We start from the raw sequence: 25,492 nt of genomic DNA on the forward strand, positions 1-25,492 counted from the left end.
CCCTTGCTCACCACTATAGACTAATATTTCATGGAAAAACAATTCATGATTGCCAAACGTGGTCTTATGATCCAATCAATCTATGTCTGCTTCCTGCTTATCGGATATAGAAATTTAGGTTTCGAAGCGTTTCGGTCCTCACCGAAACCTTAAAATTATTATTTTATCCCATACCAAATTTTAATTTCGGTCAAAATTTCGGGTAAATATTAAATAATTAAAAAATCGAGATTTAGAATTTCCTTAAATTTCATACGAAATTTCAGAAAAAATAAGAATTTCAAAGAAATAACGTAACGTTTTCGGCAGTCGAAATTTAAAACCATGATATTACCGGGTTCTGGCCCAAATTTCATGAGCATATAGCATATGGACGTATGTACACGTACAAATACATGTATATACATGTATAGATGCTAGTGTGGATTCATGTATTTGACATTGTGTTTAAGAAGAGTGTAGAACAATAGGGCCTCTTTGGATATCCCTAAAATTTGAGCCAAATTTGCATATGGAATTAGGTTTGGTGTATAAATTGGGAAAAAGTTGTATGTTTTGGTTGCCATAAATAAATTTGTTTAAAGATGATTTTATGTCACATAAGTCGGCCCTGTTTGGATAGCAAGAAAAACATTTCCAAAGGAATTTTTTTTCTTGGGAAACTTTTTTCTTTTCATAATTTAGAGAAATGATATGATTATAGTTAATTTAATAAGATATTATAAGAAATTGAAGGCCCCTCTAATTAAAATTGAATAGGGTTGGTTCAAATCATCTTTTTTTCACGTGCAAAAAAATAAAAATGTTACGAACCCGAATGGTTCGTAACGTGATTGATCTTCTTAGAGTGAAGATCAGCCTCTTGATCCACTTCGAGGGAAGGATCAATCCTCCTTTGTGCAAAAATACACAATTTTTAAGATTATTTCTTCATTAAATTATAGAAAAGCAAATGAGTGTTTACTCAAGGAATGAACATAGAAAGATCTTATGATAACAATAGAAATAACTAAATAAAGACTAATCTAATCTTTGCTAGAATCCAAATCAATTCTAGTTACTTAATCCACCCTACTTGCTTAATCTACTGTACAAGCAATCTAATAAAAAGATCTTCAAAGATTTGACATATCCTAAATCCAAACTATTTTACATAACAAAAAATAAAAACGAACACGCCTGAATCAAACAATTTAGGTGAATAAGATGTTGTTTTAGCATTTAAAAAGTTATTAACATGAACATGATGGCATATGGAAACCCTTTATTAAGAAATATAGAGATTGTTCTTCTAAGCATGGAGTCTCTGATTAATTCCGATTTTGCAGGTTTAAGTGAAAAGAAGCAATTTTATGAACTGGAGAGCCTAGGAATCAATAAGATGAGAAAGGTGGCCAACCATCCTTTGTAGAAGATTTATGCAACTATAGACATGTTTTTGTCCATACACTCCCTCTACAAATGTGCAGATGATGGGCAGATGAAACTTAATATAAAATACAGTGGGGGCCACATTGTTTGAGTGATCCAAAGCATACATTTGATGGGCCATCACATAGATAGGGTGTGCCCATAGGATCATCCTGACCCTTTGATTTGTGGAGGCAAAAACCGGACAGATGCCTCTGTTAGGATTTGATGAAAGGAGTTGATATATTTGCCCTCTTTCTTCCTCAGGTAATGTGGGCGTGTATTTACTGATGGGCACACTTGTTTGGAGGATCTAAACCTTTTAAGGCCCTGTTCATTTTGGATTTTAAGAATTGACTTTGAGTCTAAGACTGATTATTTGACAATTGGTTCTCAAAATCCAAAACAAACAGGGCCTAAGTTTTTTACCCCCGCCCCAGATATGTGATAGGTCATGCCCAGAAAATCTTCTCCTTGGGATGATGCCAGCCCTACAATTTCAAAAGGTTTCTATACCCTGTTATGTTAACCACAAGATCATTTCATTTCAAGAGAGGAAAAGTATGTTCTAAATTGAAATTCTCCCAAAAATGCATACAACCAACAGACATGTGAGAACCAAACAATAAACCAGAACTAACACTGGAACATTAAGAGCCAGAGAGTGGTGTATCATGAAATAAAAACAAAATTAAAGGAAAAAAAAAGAGAGAGAGACAGAGATCTCACACTAAAGACCAAAAAGAAGGCTGTTTAACGTAGAAAGGATTTAAAAACACTCAACTGGATTACGAATTTATTTACCCAATCGCGATATCTATCTTCTGATGTTTGTCTTTCTCTACGCGACTGCAGGCATGTCCTTCATCCATGGATCCAAAGGCTTTCCTATCGAGTAGACTATGAATCCAATCTTCCTTAGCTTCTCCGCATCAACTATGTTACGCCCATCAAACACAAATGCTGGCTTCTGCATATTCTCGTAGATTCTCTGATAATCGAGAGCTTTGAACTCATCCCATTCAGTCAAAATGCAAATTCCATGAGCACCCTTTGTAGCCTCATAAGCATCCCATACCACTCGCACTTGCTTCACGGAAGAAGGACTCATGGGTTGGGGTTGGAGGTGAATTGGGTGATCCCAATCAAATTTGTTCATGGATAGATCCCTTTGAATCTGATCCTCAGTCACCTGCGGATCGTAGACGCTGATATTGGCCTTGTCTTCTAATAGCCCCTTACACACATCAATTGCAGGTGTCTCTCTAGTGTCCCCTGTGTCTTTCTTGAATGCAAATCCAAGCACCGCAATTTTCTTCCCCGAGACAGTGTTGAACATTGAAGAAACCACACGGTTTACAAACCGGTTCTTCTGATAATCATTGATCTTAATGACTTGCTTCCAGTAATGTGCTACCTCTGGGAGCCCGTTACACTCGCAGATATAGACCAAATTGAGTATGTCCTTTTGGAAGCAAGAACCACCAAACCCAACACTGGCATTTAGGAACTTAGGTCCAATCCTCGAGTCCTTCCCGACGGTGTAAGCAACCTCTGTCACGTCAGCTCCGGTTGCCTCGCAGAGTGCAGACATGGCATTGATAGACGAGATCCTCTGAGCTAAGATCGCATTGGCAGCAAGCTTCGAGAGCTCAGCAGACCATAGGTTGGTGGATAAGATCTGATCCTCTGGCACCCAATGAGCATAGACATCCTTCAAGGCTTTAATGGCTTTCTGACCTTCAGGAGTCTCCCTGCCTCCTATAAGAACCCGGTCTGGTTTGAAGAGATCTTGAATTGCAGTCCCTTCGGCAAGGAATTCAGGGTTTGAGAGGATTTGAAAGCTTATGCCTTTGCTGTTGTGGGTAAGGATCTTTTCGATTGCTTCGGCTGTTTTCACGGGTACTGTAGATTTCTCAACTACAATCTTGTCGGATTTGGATACGTCAGCAATCATCCGAGCAGCACTCTCCCAATAAGTCAAATCAGCAGCTTTTCCAGCTCCAATACCTCGAGTTTTTGTTGGGGTGTTGACAGAAACAAAGATTATATCTGCTTCTGATATGTGTTTTTCTATGTCAGTACTAAAGAAGAGATTCCTCCCTCGGCATTCTTTCACCACATCATCGAGGCCTGGCTCGTAGATTGGAAGTTGGTCACTGTTCCAGGCTGCAATCCTAGCTATGGATATATCAACAACAACCACTTCAATGGATGGGCATTTGAGTGCAATCACGGCCATGGTTGGGCCTCCAACATATCCAGCACCGAGGCAGCAGATCTTCACCATCTTTTTTCTTTGCTTTCTAACGTAAATCTGAAAGCAGAAAGAAACAGCACAAATCGATAAGAGCATATGGCAGAACACTTGCACTATAATCTAATTTGTCATGTTCCAAATGTCACCCAATGAAGCATTCCAGAACAACCTAGGCTCTGAGAATTTTCTTGGCAATTAGTTCTATTCAATGAGGACTTGTTTAAATTACTGTTTGGAAGAAAATTTTACCCAAAGTTAAGGTCAGACAATATATAAATTTTGATGATACACTAAAAAGGAATCCTAGTACTGAATTCGAATATTTGATGGATCATATAAAAAACGCAAAATTGAATTTAATAACATAGAGAAAGAAAATCAAATAATTCAAGTACAGTAAAATTGAAACAAGAAAAATAATCAATGCAAATCTGAAATGAACAATGCAGCAATCCTTCTAACTACATGTAAGTAGAATCTATCAAACCACGCTGATACAGAGAAGTCATTTATTAATTCATATAAATATTTTATCGTAGGTTTACACATAAAATATGCATCAAAAGCCAACTCATTCTTTATAAAAAGGGGCATGATAGGATTAGAACGACCATACTACACATGAACAAAAGCATTTTGTGTAAATCGGAATCAGAGAAATAGTAGAAACTGAGGAGGAAAAAATTTGAAAGACCATTCATTTGTTGGCCCCGACGTAAAGAGGTTGTGCCCCGAATATCATCTCCATAGGATGATCCTAACCCTTCGATCTAAAGGTTTCTATAATATGTCATTCCACTACAAATTGAAGAGTTAGGATCATCCTATGGAGATGATATTCGGGGCACATCCTATTTACGCCGGGGCCCAACAAATGAATGGTTTGGATCTTTGAACAAGGTGGACCCCACCTTTTTTAAAAAATTCATGCACCTGCGAGCAACAACATACAAAAACTTGAGTGCTTCCTCATCTCTGTCTATTAGTAAGTGTTTTGATTGCAAATGGAAAAATATGAAAGGTACGGCTAAGCACATTTACAACTTAAGCCCTGTTTGGATTGCAAGAAATTTTGGGAAAAGTTTGGAAAGGTTACACACGAACAAAAAGATAACTTGAACCGAACCTATTTAATTTTGATTTAGAGGGACCTTAAGTATGTAAATGCCGTTTTCTTTTTGGGCATGGTGTAGCTGCTGTTCACATGAGTGTGATGCCTCGTCCCGGTTGTTGTACTACAATTATTGCCATTTTAATAGATATTGTTATCTTTCAAAAAACAGGTGTAGCGAATGGAAAACCTCTTCATAAAGAGATCAAAGAAAGCAAGATTATTGCCCAAAAGGATGATATAGTCCAGGTAGACAAGAATGGCAATGATGTTGCCTTTGTAGTCCGAGTAAACAGAGATGGATTGGCCATGCTCCCCTTGAAGCAAGGGAGAGGAGAATTTAGCTGAGGAGGTGATACCATGCGTGCGGTGCTTGTTTGAGACCATAAATAGATAGCCTTAAGAATTTTATAGACATGATGAGGCAGCATGGTGTTGACAAAACTGGCCGTCGACTTCATATAGATTTCTTCTTGAAGAAGTCCATGGAGGAACACATTTCCAATGCCTAGTTGATGTATGGGCCAATGTATGGAGATAACAATGGAGAGGACCATTAAGATTGTGCCAGGATTGATGACATGACTAAAAGTTTTGTCATAATCAAGACTGGCTTGTTGGTTGAACACTTGAACTCTTGGAGACAAGACATGCCATGTAGCATTTAGTACTTCTGCTTGCAATTTGCTTGATCTTAAAAACTCATTTTCAACCAAAATAAAGTTATGTTTGGTGTGGGGGGGGGGGGAAAGAAACCAAGTTCTATTTTTTATCAAGGCGTTGAACTCGTCAGCCACAGCAATACGCCAGTTTGGGTCTTTCGAGGCAATAGTATAACATGTGGGCTCGGTTCGGCTACAAATGGAGGTGGAAAGACAATGAAAATTGGATGCTTTGTGGAAATATGGGCTGCATAGAATTTTTTGTCAATACCAGATTTTGATTGAGCCATCATGATATGAATGTTGGTAGGGCATATTGAGGGAGTGATAGCTGATGTTGTGGTGAGTGAGATGATGGGGCATTCACAATCGCAGGAAGTGAGTCATGAAGTGTGAGTCGAGGCACAACCAGGTGTAGTGGTGAAGGTGAATGTTAGGTGGAGAACAGAGCGAAGGACTCCAGATATGTCCTAAAGACGGTGCTGATAAGGTGTTTCTTTGTATCAGCCGAGACAGGTTGATCACAGGCACCTAGTGAGGCAAAAGGCCTGGTATTAGAGAACCATCCACTGTGAAGGGGTGGTAGGGGACCCAATATTGCCAGTTGTCGTGGAGTGGAGGAGATTGAAGCAAGGAAATAAAACCAAGTAACAAGCACATATGTATCCTAATCAAAGAGGGCATGTACGGAGATTTAGTCACACCCTGTGTTAGGATCCATGAACCTATAACCTTTATGATCGGAGCTATATCCTAGGAAATTGCATTGCATGGATTTCATCAACAGCTCGTGTCTTGTAGGAATTAAATATGGATAAGATGCACATCAAAAGTGCTTGAGAAAGGTGAAGTCCTGCAATCTTTGAAACAGCAGTGCATATGGGGACTTGTAATGCGGGGTGACAGCAGAAGCCAATTGATGGCATAAACAAAAGTGAAAATCACTGAATCATTTCATTGGCGAGAAAATCCTGTAAGTTATTACAGGTGAACTCACCACTGCTATTGTTTTGTAAAATTTTGAGGGTTTTGAAAAAAGTTTCTCTACCAGTAACTTAAATTCTCATGAAGTTAGACAAAGCATCGGATTTCTTAGCAAGCAGAAAAATCAACATATAATGAGTCTTGTCATCAATAAGACTTATGCAGTAACAAAATCTAGAATTTGAAATCATATGAGAGGGCCCCATAAATCACAATGTACTACATGTAAAGCATCTGGAGCAAGGTGCTGGGGCTAGGGAACCATCATTGTCGTTGTTGCAGCAACTAGGATAGCTTTTGCATCCTTGTCCTCTTCCTCGGAAGGTTGACACACAACACACACGAGAATCTTCCGTGCATACATTACCACGGCCAACATTAGAGGAGGAATGACGACCACCATGAGAGGGGGAGGAATGGCAAGGATTGGAGGGATACTGATATCGACCCAAGTGGATGAGAGAGCGACATTTTAAGGGGTAGATTGATGGTGTATTCATTGGAGAGGAAATTGCTGATGAAAAAGCAGATCTTGAGTTTAGCAAACAAAACTTCAGTGGCATGGATGTTAATGGAGGTGACAAGTAGATTCAAGTTCTTCAAGAGTGAAGGTGATAAGAGTGTAGTCAGAGACGTGATGATCGGCATCCCAAAGAGTCATTGATAGGTTAGACATTATGCAGTTAAATAGAAAGAGATTGAGAAGACGGTTTGCCCAGGATATGAACTTGGGAGCTTAGGTGCATGACCCGATAATGAGAATGTGAAGAGAACATTCATTCCAGAGAGGACTAGACAGCTTGTGAAGTTTGGCATCCCCATTGCGATCAGCATTAGCAAGGGATAGTAGCTGCGCGGGAGGGGGGGGAGGATCACAGGAATGTCAGGCGACTCAGGCCCTTTGATGGGGAACTTGACTTTCAAAAGCATATCAGCCGGGCTATTACCTTCCCTCCAGCAGTGCGAAACTTTCCAACTGTCAAAGCTCAATAGAGAAGCTTCAATGACAGAAGCCAAGTTTGTACAGGTCCAAGGGACTTCTGATTGTTTGGAGATTATATCCACAGCCAACTTGGAGTCGGATTCAATCCAAATCCTTGAAGCCCTCAACTTTTTTGCCAGAATTATACAATGAAATGCCGCCCAGAGCTCGAGGATGAAAATGGCTTCCATTTTAGTCTTCTCAGAGAACATTTGAAGAAGCATGCCCTTATCGTCTCTAAGAAGCCCCCCAATTCCAGCACAGTCAGATTCAAGATAAGCATCGGAATTTATTTTAACCTCACCCTTATCTGGTTTTACCCAGCTACAGAATTTGGGTTCATCGACCTTAACAAAAAGATTTATCAGGCTGTAACTGTCCATCATATGGGCATATTTTGGTTTTGTTTTTTATGCTTTTCTTTGTTCTTGGCTGTTGCTGGTCCTGTTGGGTGCATACCACTAGATTGTTGGCTTTCGAGCCCCCTTACTTTGTAGTTTGTACTTTTCTCTTCTTTTATGATATCTGGTGGGAGTCCTGCCTAATCCCAGCTTACTCATCAAAACAGAAAGTTTGGTATCCCACAACATGAGCCAAGGCAGATTCAGAGAGTGTGGCATTGAGCCAACTTAAGATCGTCTGATCCATTTTCACCCATTCAACGTAGGTAGGATTCATGGAGGGTGGCTCATCTATGTTGCTTGAATCGGAGAAGTGAGTTGGAGGTGGGGAACGAGACCCATCAACTAAGGTGAACATATCAAGAGTTTTCAAAATAGAAACAATTTGGCTTTTCTAAAGCCAATGATTAGTCCTATCAAGCTTCATAGAAACTAAGTGAGAGAGGTGTTGGAGAATGGATTGATGGAGAGAGTCGACATTGGCGGGAATGAGGAGGAAGGAGGGCAGGTTGGAGGAGTGAGGGAAATAGGAATAGAACTGACGGCAGGGGAGGAGTGGGCTTTGGCTGTGGTGAAGATGCGGGAACAAATGCACAAAACACGTTCAAGGAGAATCACAAGAAGAGGAAGACACATATCCCAGATCCTCGAGAATGGTTTAAACTTATGATACCATATAGAATGTTAGATTTTGATTTTCAAAATCTTGTGTTTTTGGTAAAAAATAGTATTAGGAAAATATTTTGTAAGTGTGTTTTGGAAAAGAAAAATTATTCTTTTTGGCAAAACTTGCTTTTTTACAAGAGAGTGCAGAAGTGGGAAAACAGTCCCACATGGGAAGTGGAGAAAGAAAGAGATGGGATTATATAGCTTTACACACATCTCTTCTTTGTTTCATTGCACATTGGGTCTTAGCTTTACACACATCTCTTCTTTGTTTTGTTGCACCGTCCCCATACGCTCATGCGGCATGGGCAATGGGCTGTAGGGTGCCAGTGGCGCTTTTTTATGCACACTCTGCACTTCGCACGACACATTGTCACAATGAGCAATTGGAGCACTAAATTTTTTTCAGAGTCGATCCGGACGGACTGCCCGATCAGAGTTGGTGTGGTCAGTCAGGCTGAGTGACCGAATGGTTCGGTCAGATTGGGCCATGGGTCGGTCCGGCTAGATGACCGAATGGTTCGGTTGGATTGGGCCGTGGGCTCGGTTCAATGTGCTCCAATGGCTAGTGCACAAGCGGGTACGATCTGAACCATCGATCGCAGGGTAACAGCTAGTAGCTGAGGACTGTTAGGTTGTGTCCCATTGTCCCAGCGGTCAAGAGCCCAAAGGGTGCAATCTGCACCCTGGATGGTTGATCTAGCGGTTACGGGTTGGAGGGAGGTTTTACTCAAGCCAACAGTCACTCCAGGATCGATCTGGACTGTAGAATCACGAACGGGCGCGATCTAACGGCCAGAATCAAACCTGCTCTGAATTGATAAGTAAAGGTGTGAACCAAACAAAAGTCACCAGAGACAATAAAAACAGAAGAAAATGCCCATTCCAGATAGAATTCGAAAATCTACTTTGGCAGACCCAAGTTGCTGATTCTAGAAGCATTTTCACACTCTTACACTCTCTTGAATACCCTACAGACGTTTTATTTACTGTTTTTCGAAGTTCTCTTCAAGTGTATTGTTGTTTTGCAGAAACTGTCACTTGGGTCTCACATACTGGACAAATTCATGGGTGATTCAGGTTTGGTGCCGTTTAGTGCAAAACGTCATCAAGCAATCGGTTTGGAACCGGGCTTCATTGTATCTCGGAGGCGAGTCCGTGGTCCCTTTTGCACACTACTGGTGGGGGCGAATGTCGTCATAAGGAAAGATTTATGCGCCTTAAAGCATCTTCTTTCTTGTCTTTTTACCATCACCACTGTACAATTTCTCCAACATAGAATCTAAAGGAATGTTGTTTCCTATGTAAAGCACTGTGATGGGGTCTTCCTTCTCTCTCACTCTATTAATATGTGTTGCGATTACAAATATATAAGTATAAATGGTACAGTAAAGCATATTTCCAAATATTAAACATAATTTAGAGTCTAATAATCACATTTGGGCTCACAATCGGTTCTCAAAACCCAAAACAAACAGAGCCATAGTGATGAGATCACCAAGGATTCGAACAATGAGATAAATGGCTATCACCTGATAGATCTGAAATATAACATAAGCATGTCACTGTCCCAACTGAAGCCAAGCATCTAACAAACAATTCCTTTCTCAATCCTTCGAATTGATGATATTATTAAATTCAGACAACAGTAAGTAGATTGATAGTATCAAACCCAAAGGATAATCAAATTAATGGTCATCCCAAAAGAAAAAAGTGATAACTACAAAAGATTAAGCATTTTTTAACAGATCCCATCATTAAATAAAACAATTGTCATTCAGATCACAAGTCAATGGACAAATTTGGGCTGAATCGACATAAAGGAAACATCCCAAATTCTAAAAAATCAATTAGGAGATAACACAAACAAAAACAATAGACCATATCAATATAAACTGACTGTATTCTTTGCTACATGAACAGTTTACGTTACAGAGCAATAAATGAAAAGTGAAACACCATTTAAAAAGAAAAGAAAAAAGAAAAACGAAAAAAGCAACCAAACTAACCAAACACACAAAGCAAACAGATCACGGTCCAGGTAGTGGAATTAGTTCAGAGATGTATCAGAACTGGAGATCAGCATTGCCTTCTGGATTACTCCATTCTCCTCTTCACCCAAGCCATGAGAGAGAGAGAGAGAGAGAGAGAGAGAGAGAATTGGTGGGTGTTTAGATCATCATAATGGAAGAGAAACCAGATTTTCTTTGACTGCAAGACTAGGCGAGGTCAGCCTCATTAAATACTCAAACATGGAGAAAATGGTACATACACAGGCTCACTTGCACATGAATAGATCATGAATCTGGATCTCTGGAAGAACCCTTGCAATAGAAAAGTAGGTAACCAGAGGCAGGAATTGATTTTGAGAAAATTATTCACAGGAATAGGTGTTATAAGTGATCTAAATAGATGGGGAATGACATTAAAGTCAGTATTTCAAAATTCGGACTTCGGCAAGAAGACAGCCATGGTAAAAAGGAGTTGACTCGGGTCAGTCAAAGATTGAGTCAGTTAATTTTACATTATTTGGAGTGAGTAAAAGGAGTTTTAATTGCCTTAGTGGGAAAATTCAGACGTGGATAAGAACTCAGCCAAGGTAAAAGAGAGTGGACTTGAGTGAGTGGACGGTTGACTTGGGAGTTTTTAAACAGCGATAAAATAGCAAAAAATGAGAAGCTACATTTTAATATGCTGATGTCACAAATATTAAACTATAAAAGGGTCGGAGATTGCAAAGGCTTAGTTGAGTTGAGTTTAAGAAGGTCAGGCAAGCAAAGGGTTGGAGATTACATAAATATTTAAGATTCACCATCCAATTTGACAGACCATATAAAAACACAAAATTGGATTTGATACCATGGAAAATGAAAATCATATGAATCAAGTGGAGTAAAGGGTTTCAACAAGAAGAATCAAGGCAAAGATCTGAAATGAAGACAATATATCATTTAAGTTTTAACTACCGGGGAAGAAGGATCTAACCATTTACGCTGATACACAAACAAAATGTCAACTCAATCTTCAGGAAAAAAAAAACACATAATAAGATCAGAACAAGCATACTACATATGAACAAAAGATTTTGTGCAAATCGGAATCAAAGAAATCTACAAAAATCCCAAATTGTAACTTGGGGCCATTTGTAGATTTCAGATTTACACATAAATTGCAATTTGTTTGTACATCCAAATGTGCCCTATGGAACTGAAATGTATCATAAGCCAGTCACTATCGTAGACTTTCTGAACACAAGCATCTAACAAACAGTTTTCTCCTTTGGAAATGAAGCTTGTTTTTACCAAAACATCTCAAAACCAGCTTTTTGGTAGGCACTCTGGGAGGTTGAAGAACAAAGCCTTGACCATTGAGCTAGAGGCTCAAACCCTATCTCAAAAGTCAAAACCAGTTTAATCCTTTGAATTGATGTTTATTCATAAAAAGCAAATGGGGCATCAGTAAGTGTAGAATGACAGTATCTAAACCAAAAAAACTCATCAATGTAGTGATCACACACATCAGATCCAGAACCAGGAAAAAAAAAGAAAGCCAGAACTACAACAGACCTAGGCATTTATGTTCAGATCTCATCAAGACATGAAATAGTCTCAATTCAAATCATGAAAAATCAAAGTAGAGAAATTTGAACAGAGAAAACCCTAGATTCTTCAAAAATCGACTCAGATCAAGAGAGTACAAAAAATCAAAATCAATCGACAAAATCAACAGAAACCAACTGAATCCTTCTCAACATGAACAATTCACATTACAAAAAAAAAAAAAAAAAAAAAGACGATGAGAATTTGGGATCAGCATTACCTTGGGTATAGATCTACAAAATAGGAGCAGAAACTAGATTTTCTTGTGCAGCAAAACCAGGTGAGCTCAGCTTCTTAAATACCCAAACTCATCTCAGATCTAACAACAATTGAAAAGGAGAAATGGGGAAAAAAAAAATCGATTATTATAAAGAAAATAAAAGGAGGAGAGACGAATAATAATCAGAAAAATCAAACAGTAAAATCATACCTTAGAAAATAAGTCAGATTTAATAGAAAAAACAATTAAGAGGAATAATATTCAACACGTTGTCACCATACCTGACACTAACAAACAATGTGAGGGGTAGAATAGGAAAATCATCAGTATGCTGAAACGAAAAATACACAGAGATGATACTGTTTTTCGCCCCCTCCCTGTAGGATAATACACTCCCCTCTTAAAGTGATTTAACGTCAAAAAAACGTTAAAATCTGCCCACAAGGCCACAATTGACTATTATCTGCCGTTGGGGCGAAAAAAAAATTATCTCCCAAAATATAGACCTCAAATTAAGCGATATATCCCCCCTTTTTCTCACTTGAGACAGCCCCCTCTAGAGTGCGAAAAAAAAAAAAAAAAAATTCCAAAGGATGATCCCAATCCTCCAATATATTTGGTATTAAATGGACGGGCCCACCATGATTGATATGAACCAACCATCCCATGAGATCGCATGGCACATGAATCCCACCATAGATCAGCTATCTTTTGTGCATTAACTTATCCTATATATACACACTAGTAAAAAACCCGTGCGATGCACGGGCCGACAAAGAACGGTACGGACCACGTGATAGGTTGATCCAAACCGTCCATGTGATGGAACACAACATAAATAGGTTGTGCCCCAAAAATCATTTCCATAGGCCAATCCTAGCCCTCCAATCTATAGATGTTTCCATAATTCCTCTTATCTTAAATCGGATGGTCAAGATCACCCTATAGTTTTTTAATTAAAAAACCATAAAGGAGGGGGGTAAGATCGAAATTATACGGCTCTAATGGGTGCCTTTGTTAAAAGCATAAAGGAGGGGTAGGACTGAAATTATATGATCTAATGGGTGCCTTTGTTAAAAGCATAAAGGAGGGGGTAGGATTGCAATTATATGAGTTGAATGGGGGCATTTGTTCAAAAAAAGTCAAAAAATGTGAGGTGTAATTCTCATGGATTTTTCAAAAAAATCGAAAAAACTCTCTCTTCTCATCCCGGCTTATTACAGTAGATAGCTACTAATATTTGCGCGGCCATGTTTTGAAAATGGGTGAACTCTACACTCACTTTCCATTTTATTAGATTCATATCCAATTTCCATGATGCTTTATCTAATGTCTGTTTGGATAATGTACGTCGAATCTTGTCTTGTTCAATTTAGTGATTACATTGTTTTATTTTCTTTCTCGAGATTATTACATTCTTCTTCTCTAGTCCCATAAAAAATGTAATTTAACCCAAAAAAAATCCAAGGGAATGATACCATTTTGGAGGGGTGTTTTCCATGTGTGGGTTTCTGTTAAAAAAACGACGGAAAGCTTCAAAACCCAGCAAGCAAGTGATAGGTGTACTCGAGAGCAGTTGAGTGAGGTCGAAGTCATGGTGAGGGAATGATATCCACACCCCTGTTTTTTATAACGGGACTTCACAATTTAATGATTTATTATTGACCCCATTTTCCTGATTACCCGTTTGGTTGCACCGGGAAAAAAAAAAAGGAAAATCAAAGTAAAGCTACAACTTTTTTCCACTGTGCACTAATTTTCAAGAAGTATAGTCGGGCCCACTTCGTTGGTTGATCCAAACTGTTCATTTGATGTGCCACAAATATAAATAGGTTGTACGCTGTAAATCATCTCCATAGGATGATCCTAACCCTCTGATTTGTAGAAGTTTCTATAATGTGTTGGGCCCCTACATATCGGAGTGTTAAGATCATCCTATGGAGATGATCTATGGGGTACAACCTATTTACGCTGGAGCCCTTACCGAAGGGAGAAAAGAGCTTCCCTATAGAGAAGCCAGAGCGTAGGGCTACCTTCCCGTCTTCCTGAGATAGGAGATAGGGTTTGTTAAAGTGTACTGAACTGGTGATAGGGGTCTTTGTAATTTTCAAGAAGTATAGTGGGGCACACTTCATTGGATGATCCAAACCGGGTTCATTTGTTGGTACATAAACATAAATATGCTATTCCCTATAAATCATCTCCATAGGATGATCTTAACCCTAAGATTTGTAGAAGTTTCTATAATTCTATGGCCCCTATAGATCGGAGGGTCAGGATCATCTGATGGAGATGATTTATGGGGTACCTAAAATACCTAAATTCCGGATTTTTAGTCTGACTTCTAACATATTTATGTTGTGGGCCAACAAATGAAGTTTGGATCATCCTATGAAGTGAGCCCCATTGTATTTTTTGAAAAATACCGGACTTCCGTGTGTGCACACAACATTTAAAATCTATCATAAGACATGCCTTGTGATTGTGAATTTTCAAAATGCAAACGAATTTTTTAGGGAAATGATAAATGCGCCTCTTTTCATCACTTGGGACACTGAGCAGCAGTGTATCAATGACTGCAGAGGGGCTGATGTACTACACGTCAAAACAATTCAACGGATTTGATTGCCACGTACACTGCAGTTGGTTGTCCCATGTGGTGAAAAGGGGCACATTTATCATTTCCCATTTTTTAATGTTCGACATTCCTCCCGAAATCAAGAGAAAAAAAAAGGGGTCGGAACCTCTAGCTCAATTGGTAAAGACTATGTTCTTTGACCTTGAGGTCGGAGGTTCATTCCCAGCTTACCTACCAAAAAAATTAAGTGAAGAAATGGGAAACTATGTTCTTTCCCTTCTACGTCTATATTGTGTACATCCAAATGGGCCTTGGAATTAGTAAAGTCTGGGATTCTAAAATGTGGTTGAGAGTGCAGAGCTGTATTAAGTCAAGAGGATAGCAAGGTAGCCAATTCCAAGAACAATTTATCCAAGCAAGGTAGCCAATCCCAAGAACAACTTATCCAAGGACTTTAGTCACAGAACGATTGAGGATTTCTTTTTGCAGAGTAATATATTTGACTCCTTTTCTTCTCCCGGCTACCCTCTCTAGTGTATTTATGATGACTCTTTTTACACTAAAGGTCTCTCCACCTAAGCTGCATATGAAAGGCCCAAAGCCAATCCTAGGGAACAATGAAGCTTCATAGGGTCTTTTTGTCCACGTACAAGTAATCCGCATCTTCACAAACATGTCTATTTCACCGACCCTCTCTCCAAAGAAAATGCCTAGATGACGCCGTCGGAACTTACCCAACATGGAATTTCACTATCTTAGGACCGTTGTAGTACTGCCTTTCATTGTGGATGACGCCGTCGGAACTTACCCAACATGGAATTTCGCTATCTTAGGACCGTTGTAGTACTGCCTTTCATTGTGGCTTTAGTTGCTGGCTCCCCTGTAATCGCATAAAGAGGGAATTTTTTGTTACAATAGAACCAGAACTTAAGGGGATTATTCAAGAATCGAAGTCGATTTGCTTTATAAAAAGAAGATATCAATAAACTTCTATGAAATGGTTCACGAGATTCACCCAATAGTCTAGAAAGGTGAAATTGTTCCTCCATTGGTCGGGGAAGAAAAGGAGGCAACTCAGAGGGTGGCCAAGTGGGTGCAAATTTGGAGCAGAGATCTCATTTGCAAGATTGAGGAGTGCAAAAATCAATGTATTAAAGGCATCATGCTTAATCAAAGGCCGAGAATCAACTGATGGGGTTGTAATTGCCAACAGTATTCGTGGACCTAATTTTGCAAGATTGAGGAGTGCAAAAATCAATGTATTAAAGGCATCATGCTTAATCAAAGGTCAAGAATCAACTGATGGGGTTGTAATTGCCAACAGTATTCGCGGACCTAATTACTAACACAGTGATGATTGTTTTCCTTAAACAAAGAAAAAGCTATAAAAATGGAGATTTGTTTTCTCAATTGAAAATGGATCTCCATTTTTTGAATTTTATTTAGGAAAGTGATAGTTTAGTAAAAAGGAGAGTAATATTTACGCATGCAAGATCAAATGGTTTTTAGGAGAATGATAAACTTCATCTCACCTTTGTTACTTCTCTCCCAATCCCTTTGTCCCTTGTGATTGTGCCTTATAATTGGTAAAACTCTCTCTCTCTCTCTCTCTCTCTCTCTCTCTCTCTCTCTCTCTCTCTGTGTAGCCAGGAAATTAGCCCTTCACACTTTTGTAAACGGCTGACATTAAAGAACAGACCTTTTAGTGAGATTAATCTGAGCCCTTTGTAAGAAACTTTTCAGAACATAGACAAACAGCTTGTGACCAAAAACAAAGGTGGATCCGATCCAAAGTGGATCCAATGATACCCCTACTCCCAAAACTCTAAACCAACACACATTTGAGAACTGATTAATATGTAAGAACTTCCACTTGAACAACAGAGACAAAACACTAGTATATCCTGAAATACAAGCAAAGTAAAAAGGGGGAGATATAAAAAGAGCAAGATATCCCACCTTTCATAAGATGCCAATCCTATCCAACTGAAGTGAGGAGAATGAAAAACATCAAAAGAACATTGTTTTAAGGAAGAAAAGACTAAAATGAATCAACTCGTTTCTTAATTTAATGACCCAATAAGGATACCTACCTTCTTCATATTTCACTTACTTTATGCCACAGCAGGCATGTCCTTCAACCATGGGTCCAGAGGCTTTCCAATTGAATATACTATAAATCCAATCTTCCTCAACTTCTCTGCATCAACGATATTGCGCCCATCAAACACGAATGCTGGCTTCTGCATACTGTCAAAGATTTTCTGATAATCGAGCGATTTGAACTCTTCCCATTCAGTCAGAATGCAAATACCATGAGCATCCTTTGTAGCTTCATATGCATCCCAAACCACACTCACTTGCTTAACAGCAGTAGGACTCATGGGTTGAAGGTGAATTGGGTGATCCCAATCGAACTTTTTCATGATCAAGTCCCGTTGGATCTGATCATCGGTCACCTGAGGATCGTAGATGCTAACATTTGCCTTGTCTCCCAATAGCCCCTTGCACACATCAATCGCGGGTGTCTCTCTAGTGTCACCAGTGTCTTTCTTGAATGCAAATCCGAGCACCGCAATTTTCTTCCCCGAGACAGTGTTGAACATTGAAGATACCACACGGTTCACAAACCGGTTCTTCTGATAATCGTTGATCTTAATGACTTGCTTCCAGTAATGTGCAACCTCTGGGAGCCCGTTACACTCACAGATATAGACTAAATTGAGGATGTCCTTTTGGAAGCAAGACCCACCAAACCCAACACTGGCATTGAGGAATTTAGGTCCAATCCTCGAATCCTTCCCAACAGCGTATGCAACCTCTGTCACATCAGCACCTGTGGCCTCGCAGAGTGCAGACATTGCATTAACAGATGAGATCCTTTGAGCTAAGATTGCATTGGCAGCGAGCTTCGAGAGCTCCGCAGACCAGAGGTTGGTGGTTAAGATTCGATCCGATGGCACCCAATGAGCATAGACACCCCTTAAGGCTTTAATGGCCTTCTGACCTTCGGGTGTCTCTCTTCCTCCAATTAGAACCCGGTCTGGTTCGAAAAGATCTTGAATTGCAGTGCCCTCAGCAAGGAATTCGGGGTTTGAGAGGATTTGAAATTTTATCCCTTTACTATTATGGGTAAGGATCTTTTCGATTGCTTCAGCTGTCTTCACGGGGACAGTGGATTTCTCAACCACAATCTTATCAGATTTGGAAACATCGGCAATCATTCGAGCAGCGCTCTCCCAGTAAGTCAAATCGGCAGCTTTACCAGCTCCAAGGCCACGGGTTTTAGTTGGAGTGTTTACTGAAACAAAGATTATATCTGCTTCGGCTATGTGCTTCTCTGTGTCAGTACTGAAGAAGAGATTCCTCCCTCTGCATTCTTTCACAACGTCATCAAGGCCCGGCTCGTAGATTGGAAGTTGTTCACTGTTCCAGGCAGCAATTCGAGCTACGGATATATCAACAACAACCACTTCAATGGATGGGCATTTGAGTGCAATCACGGCCATGGTTGGGCCACCAACATATCCAGCTCCGAGGCAGCAGATCTTCACCATCTTTTTTTTTCTATGTAACCTGAAAGCCGGAAAAAAAAAAAAAAAAAAACTGCACAAACTGAGTAAGAGCATATGGTTGAGAATTTCCAATATATTCAAATTTGACAGGTTCCAAAGCCACCCTTGAGACATTCCCGATAAAAAGCTATACGCTTTCACTAATTAGCTCTATTTTACAGAAATGCTCAGAAGAGAAATGGTATACTTCACTCAGATAATCTGATTCTGAGATTCCATGTACTCAAAACTCTTTTAAGTAATACTGTGTTTTTTCAGTTTTTTGAGTACTCGATCCGATTTTGGGTCTTACACATACTTGTTCAATTTCCTACAGGTTTTATGAAAAAAAAGCTACTCTGCCTGATATTAATCGAATTGAACTGACTAGGTGTGTATTCCAAGCACTCAACTGAGGCTTTGGACACTGATCAAGCCATGCTTAAATAACAAGTTTAAAGTTATAAGAATGAGAAGGGACCCACATTTTTAGATCTATAACACGTCAGAATATGAAGGATCAACAGAAGACGCAGGCAGAATCTAGCAGAGTAAGGATATAAGATCATGAATCTGGATTACTGAGACAACACTTCCAAGCAAAAGGGGAAAACCAGAGGAAAATTTTGATATTGAGACAAAAACTGGTAGGAATAGCTTGAGCCCGGAGTTCTTTGAAGGGATTTGAACACTTTTACTAAGCAAGACATTTAATTAAGAAAAAAAAAATGAGAAAGCAGGTATGCATACAGATGAATCCTACTATAAAATTCCACTAATCATATGAAAAACATAAAATTGAGTTTAAATAAATGGAAAAAGAAAATCAAACGAATTGAATGGGATACAAGGGATTCAAGAAAGGTAATTTAGGCAAAGATCCAATATCAATACATGATAGCAATTTTTTAACTACAGGGGAAGGGATCTGACAATCTCCTCTGATACAGAGAACTTACATAAAAAATGGAAACCCTTTCTTTAAAGAAGACACACCAGGATCAGACAAAAGCATTTTTAATGGATAAAAATCAAGGAACTAGCACTGTTGTATCGGGCAGAAATGTATATTCAATTCAACCCAAGCAGAAGGATTTTTGAATACTTACTTTTACTGTAACTGCCGATTTACATTGTTATATCAAACAGCTGATCCTGTTTACTCCGGAGGACCTCTTGCCCCCTCGGTTGTAATCGTTTTATGTTAATAATAGTTATCTTTCAAAAAAAAAAATATATCAAAGAACTAGCAAAACTTGACAACAATAATAAATTGGAACACCATAGGCGCATTTGGGTGTACACCCAAAGTGCAATTGGGCTTTTTCAGATTGCAGCATACGCGAAAACCCAAAATCAATAAAAAAAGCCAACTTGTAATATGGGTGTACATCTAGATCTAAAATATATCATAATCTTGTGACTATCCCAGACTTGCTGAAGACAGGAATCTAACAAACAGTTCCCTCATTTCGAAATGATGCTTGTGAAGTCTTCCAGAAAAATTAATTCATCTGAGTTTTTGCCAAACCTCTAACAAAGCAGTTTAATCTATTGTTGATGTTAATTGACAAGTAAAAATGAGCTGAGATGATACAACTCAGACATGAGAAAGTACAAGGGCCACCACATTAGATTCAAAACAAATAAGGAAAAAGGCAAGAACCACGAAGATCTAGCCATTTGCAAACAGATCTTGTCAATACATAACAGTCGCAATTTGGATCATAAAAATCAATGAACAAAATTTGGAGCCAATCACAGAAAAAGAAAACCCAAATTCTTCAAAACCCAATTCAGATCTGGAGAGAACACAGAGAAAAACAATGTATCAGATCAACAAAACCCAAGTCTACTCTTCGCATCGTGTTACCGTAATTAATGTATCAGAACTTGAAATCAACAATTCCCTTCTGGATTACTCCCTTCCTCACTTCTCTCCCCCAAATGATTAGAAAAAAATAAGTAACAAGAGAGGGAAAATGGTGGGTCTAGAGATCTTCATAATAGAAGAGTACCCTGATTTCTTATGCAACAAAAGTAGGTGACCCCACCCTCCTTAAATACTGTTACGCTTCTGAGATCTACCCCTGTATTTCCCTGAACTAACTAAGCAGAGTGAAATTTAACAGCTGAACAGAAATAGCCAACACTTTTCCGAGCATCTATTCCACTAACAAGAGAGAATAATAGTCCAATTTCAATCATAAAAGGCTGTAAAAATGAAAATTTTCCAAAATGAAACAGAAAAATAGAAAGTCAAATGATAAAGAAAATTAAAATTCCATGATAACCCATAACTTAGAAGAAAAGAAAGATTATGAAATCAAGTAGAATATTCAACACGGTTTCAAATTTCAACCATATGTTTCAGTACCAAAACAAATTGAGTGGGGCCAATGCTAACTATCAGTTTGTGGGGTCCCACATGATACATGCGTGTGTAATAGAGACCCTTGATCTTGTAGATCATCATGAGGCAGCCAAAAACTTAAAACTTCAGCTTTTCTTCTGTAACCCTAAACGAAGCTGTATGGATCAAGGGACTAGGATCATTTGATCAAGTTGAGATCAACAGCAATGGATTGGAATTGTGTTCTCCTGTTGGATCAATGGGCCTGATCACGCCCACATAGCACATGCGGCCCCAGAAAGTGCTTATTAGGAAACAGCCTAACATTTCTTTTTAAAAATTTCCTAAGATTAGACCTATATTTTAGCAAAGCCCAAAACATAAATTGGAATCATTTTTCTGCTAAAAGTGAAAACCTACGTGCAAAAATGAAATGCAGTTGAGTACTCAGTTGACGCGGTTGAGTCCTCAGTTGACACGATCATAACTGGGGAGAGTCAAAGGAGTTTTGATTGACTTTGTAAGGGGAAATGCGGACTAACAAGAGCGCGGCCATGGAAAAAGGGGGTCGACTCTGGGAGTTATCAAACTATGATAATACCCATAACCATGGTTTTTAATTTCGACAGAAATCCAAAATTAAATTTCGGATTTCGGCATAGAGTACGGACGAAATTGAGTCATTTCAGCTGAAATTTAAAGAAAATAAAAAATTGGTTTTGGTAGGGTCCGAAACCGAAACCGAAACCGAAATTTGAATCCACGCCCATAACACATAAAAATAAAAAAAATCATAAAAAAGGGAAACTCAAATAAAATGCATATGTTATGATCCTAAGTAATTTAAAGGCAATGAGAGTAAAAGCCATCACAGAGTAGAGTCCACCACTAACAGAGTAGCCTCCAAGGGATGTTGGCTCGTAATGTTATGAACTTATGATCCTAAAGTGGTTTGAGGGCATAGCCTAATTCATTCCATTAATCTGAGGGCTTTTGGCATATTGTTTAGAGACATAACATATTTCAAATTTTTTTTTTTTTTTTTGATGGGTAAGCTGAGGTTAGGTGGACCCCCACCTGATATATTAATAAAGATAAAAAGATACATCAAGAAGAACCAAGAAAATCCCTAAGCAGTAGGGAAACAAAAGACAACCAGTAGGTAAACAAAATCCCTAACCAGTAGGGAACCAAGAAAATCCCTTTGGATATTTCAATTACTATAGAACTTGAGAAAAGTTTTATAATATAAAACCCTAATACAAAAGTTCTATATGAAAAAAAAAACATAAAATAAGTTGAAACCCTAATATAAAATTCCTATATAAAAAATTAAAATAATTTAAAAATGGGCAAATTCAAGAAAACTAATATGAAACTATTTTCAATAATTCCCAATTCTAAGATCCCACCAAATAAATGAAAGGTCTAGCATAAAACATATATTCCAACCCAAAATAAAGAAATAAAAGGACAAAAATTTTCCAAATAAATAATCAATATGCCATCAATTAAATGAAAACTCAAGCATAAAACATAGTTTTTTTTTTTTTTTTTTAAGTCAAGTTTTCTAGGCTGAAAATAAATAAATAAAAAAAAACAAACAAAACCCATGTTCAGTGAAATGCTGAAAGCTTCAAAATATCCATTTAAAATCCATATTCCAACAAAACCCATGACCCATAAACTTAAAAAGAAAAAAGGAAACAGAAGACAGAAATAAAGGGTATGGGTGGTAATTTCCATGTGTTTTTGAGTGGTGATTTCCATGTGTTTTAGGGTTTTAACTTTTGATCTAACACGAGATTTTTAAATATTACTGATAAAGAAATGCTGAAAGCTTCAAAACCCAGAAAGCCATTGATTAGCCTACTCGAGAACAGTTAAATGAAATCAAAGCCATGGCACGAGAGATCGACATTTAAAGAACCCACATTCCAAAAAAAAAAAAGGAAATAAAATGGAGTTTTAACGTGGAGAGCCGAAGGAAATGTCACTAAATCAGCAAAAAAAGAGCATTGAAGGAAACGTGAAGAACACTACAATGGCGAATAGAAAAGAAGAGATAGAGGAAATATTTTACCTTTTTATGGGTTGGTTTTAGAAGAAAAGAAGAAAGCTTGTTTATGATTTCGAGGGTTTGCCTTTTTGCATTTTTATAATAGGTTGAAGGGTGAGAAATCGAGTAGTCTCGAATTTAAGATAGAGTTATTTTTAGGAGGTGTAATCTCAAGAAAATCTTTTCCAAAGATTGTTCTTTATTTTTTGGGCGATGATATTGTCACCCCCCCTGCGTACGCATTCGCCCCCCTTATTAATGCTTTTTGACGTCAAATCAAGCCAAAAGGGGAGCGAATGCGTAATTTAGGGGGGGTGACAATATCATCGCCCTATTTTTTATGGAAACTTAAACAGAAGTTTTATGAAGAATGCAAAATGAAGGGCACCCTTGCAAGAATGGAGTGAAAGGGTGCCCCATTGGATCCACAAATGACAATCAAGTGCCTTACAAATAGGGCCCGTTTGGATGCTTTGGAAAAGAAAAAAATTTCCTAGAAAATGAACTTTTCATCACTTGTTCCTCTATTGCTCTGTTTGGATGCTGGTAGATGTTGGGGGATTTAGAAAAGAAGAAGTCAAAGGGAAATCAAAAGGAAATCAGTCAACGGGGAGATTGAGAGCAAATCTCCCAGACGTTGTTTGGTTGCGTCCGGAGATGTGAAGGAGGTTTTTTTCCGTATTTTTTAAGATTTTTTTTGGGAAATGTTATCAGCACTATTGCTTTTTGATGAGGGCACTCCTCACTTTATTAAAAGTACGGTATGGCCCGCACCATAGGATGATCCAAACCGTCCATTAGATGGACCATAGCCTAAATAGGTTATGCCCCAAAATTATTTCCATAGGTTGATTCTAACCCTCCGATCTATAGAGGGTTAGGATCAACCCTCTAACATTCAGATTAGAGGGTTAGGATCAGCCTATGGAAATAATTTTTGGGGCATAACCTATTTAGGCTATGGCCCTTCTAATGGACGGTTTGGATCATCCTATGGTGTGGGCCATACTGTACTTTTAATAAAGTGAGAGTGCCCACATCAAAAAACAGTAGTGTTGATAATATTTCCCTTTTTTTGTAAAGGAATTTGTTAGCCAACTTCTCCGAGGCCACTTTTCTTCTTGCGCCCCATCCTTTGTGCAAAGATGGCACATGGGCAACGGTCCCTAGCAAAAACATAAAAAATGAAAAATAGTAATCATTAGGAAAAAATAGTAAAATAGCAAAGTTATAAAGTTTTAAATGAAAAATTACGGAGAAATTGTTACAAAGTTGGAAAATTATGAAAAAAAATACCATGTAATAACATATATGACAATTTACCATATATGACACAATGAAAACTATAAAGTTATGACAATTACAGGAAAAAGGAATTTGCCTGAGAAATTCTCCCATTTTTTCTTCGATTCGGGGAAATTCATCGGGCGAATTTTGAGGGTTCCACGTCACCAACAAGCGCCTGACATCCCCGGCGGTCAAACTCCCCAATATCTTTAAATTCCCAACCAAACACCCTTCTGAGAATTAGTAGAATTACATTCCCTGCTATTTTTCTCAAAACAAGAGAACCAAACAGAGCATATGAGAATCTCATTCTACTCTCTCTACAGAGTGGGGGAAATGCTTAGAACAGAATCACGATTTTGGGTGTAGTTAGAGAGGGCTTGGAATCTACTAATATAGAGACAATAACCATAGTTGATAAAGATGTTCTACTATAAAGCAAAAGGAAGTAGAACTCAATAGGATCTCATCTCTCTACTCCCCATAACGAAAAGTCCCCAGTCGGTTGAGCGAGGGGCTTTCTTTGGCAAGTCATTTGTCAGCCATATTTAATAAGACATTGATCTAATATCAGACGTCTAGGGTGCTCCATTGAATTTTGTGGCTACATCCAGTTCCCGATCCAAAATAATTTCACACCTTAGGATATAGATCCAATGGTCACGGTACTGATGTGGCTGGTGTGCTCAAATCTTGTTTATTAAGGTTCGGATTCTTTAGATTCATTGAAACCCCCTAGGCCCTGCTTGTTTTGGATTTTGAAAACCGATTGCGAGTCCAAAACCGGTTAATGGACTAAAACCTAAAAGTAATTTTGAGTCCAATAATCAGTTTTGGACTCAATCGCTTCTCAAAATCCAAAACAATCCGGGCCTAATAATTACACATATCAGGCCAAACCATCTGACAGTTATTTGCTCTCTCTCTCTCTCTCTCTCTCTCTCTCTCTCTCTCATACATAATCTGTATTTTTCTTGATACCATCTTATATCTCTCGTACATTGTTCTAAAGATTGGGGAGTGGTCTTGTTTCTTTTATTGTATCATCTTCGTTTAGTTAATATACTTGTAGGGGACCACCTAACCCCAGCTCACCGACAGAATTGTATCTTTCTTGAGGATTGTATACTGGTAGGGGTCCGCCTAACCTCAGCTTACCGACAGAATTGTCTCTCTCTCATACATTATCTGTCTCTTTTTTGAGGACATACCATCTTGTATCTCTCTTACATTGTTCTAAAGATTGGGGAGTGGTCTTGTTTCTTTTATTGTATCATCTTCGTTTAGTTAATATACTGGTAGGGGTCTGCCTAACCCAGCTTACCGACATAATTGGGTGGGACCCAGCCTGATATGGGACAAGTTC

The 25,492-nt window shown here is 38.5% G+C and overlaps 2 protein-coding genes across 5 annotated transcripts; both read right to left on the bottom strand.

Moving 5' to 3' along the window:
* Window positions 1-2,036: 2,036 nt before the first annotated feature.
* LOC143849648 (UDP-glucose 6-dehydrogenase 4-like) lies at window positions 2,037-12,552 on the bottom strand. Of its 2 annotated transcripts, XM_077358760.1 has the most exons (3): window positions 12,506-12,552; window positions 12,296-12,394; window positions 2,037-3,727 (listed from the first exon to the last, which is right to left on the bottom strand). In XM_077358760.1, exon 3 carries the CDS (start codon window positions 3,698-3,700, stop codon window positions 2,252-2,254), a length of 1,449 nt encoding a protein of 482 aa, XP_077214875.1. In that variant the 5' UTR covers window positions 3,701-3,727; window positions 12,296-12,394; window positions 12,506-12,552; the 3' UTR covers window positions 2,037-2,251. The 2 variants fall into 2 exon arrangements, with proteins under 2 accessions (XP_077214875.1, XP_077214874.1); XM_077358759.1 differs by lacking the exon at window positions 12,506-12,552 and having other exon boundaries at window positions 12,296-12,493.
* Window positions 12,553-16,713: 4,161 nt separating this feature from the next.
* On the bottom strand, window positions 16,714-22,965 carry LOC143849880 (UDP-glucose 6-dehydrogenase 4). Of its 3 annotated transcripts, none has more exons than XM_077359164.1 (2): window positions 22,864-22,965; window positions 16,714-18,449 (listed from the first exon to the last, which is right to left on the bottom strand). In XM_077359164.1, the coding sequence occupies exon 2, from the start codon at window positions 18,428-18,430 to the stop codon at window positions 16,988-16,990; it is 1,443 nt and encodes a 480-aa protein (XP_077215279.1). In that variant the 5' UTR covers window positions 18,431-18,449; window positions 22,864-22,965; the 3' UTR covers window positions 16,714-16,987. The 3 variants fall into 3 exon arrangements, with proteins under 3 accessions (XP_077215279.1, XP_077215278.1, XP_077215277.1); XM_077359163.1 differs by lacking the exon at window positions 22,864-22,965 and adding an exon at window positions 20,446-20,642; XM_077359162.1 differs by lacking the exon at window positions 22,864-22,965 and adding an exon at window positions 20,301-20,439.
* Window positions 22,966-25,492: the final 2,527 nt, after the last annotated feature.

The sequence above is a fragment of the Tasmannia lanceolata genome, unplaced genomic scaffold (genome assembly GCF_043159265.1).
Source record: "Tasmannia lanceolata isolate RefF3 unplaced genomic scaffold, GAP_Taslan_0.1 ptg000018l, whole genome shotgun sequence".
Classification (NCBI taxonomy): domain Eukaryota; kingdom Viridiplantae; phylum Streptophyta; class Magnoliopsida; order Canellales; family Winteraceae; genus Tasmannia; species Tasmannia lanceolata.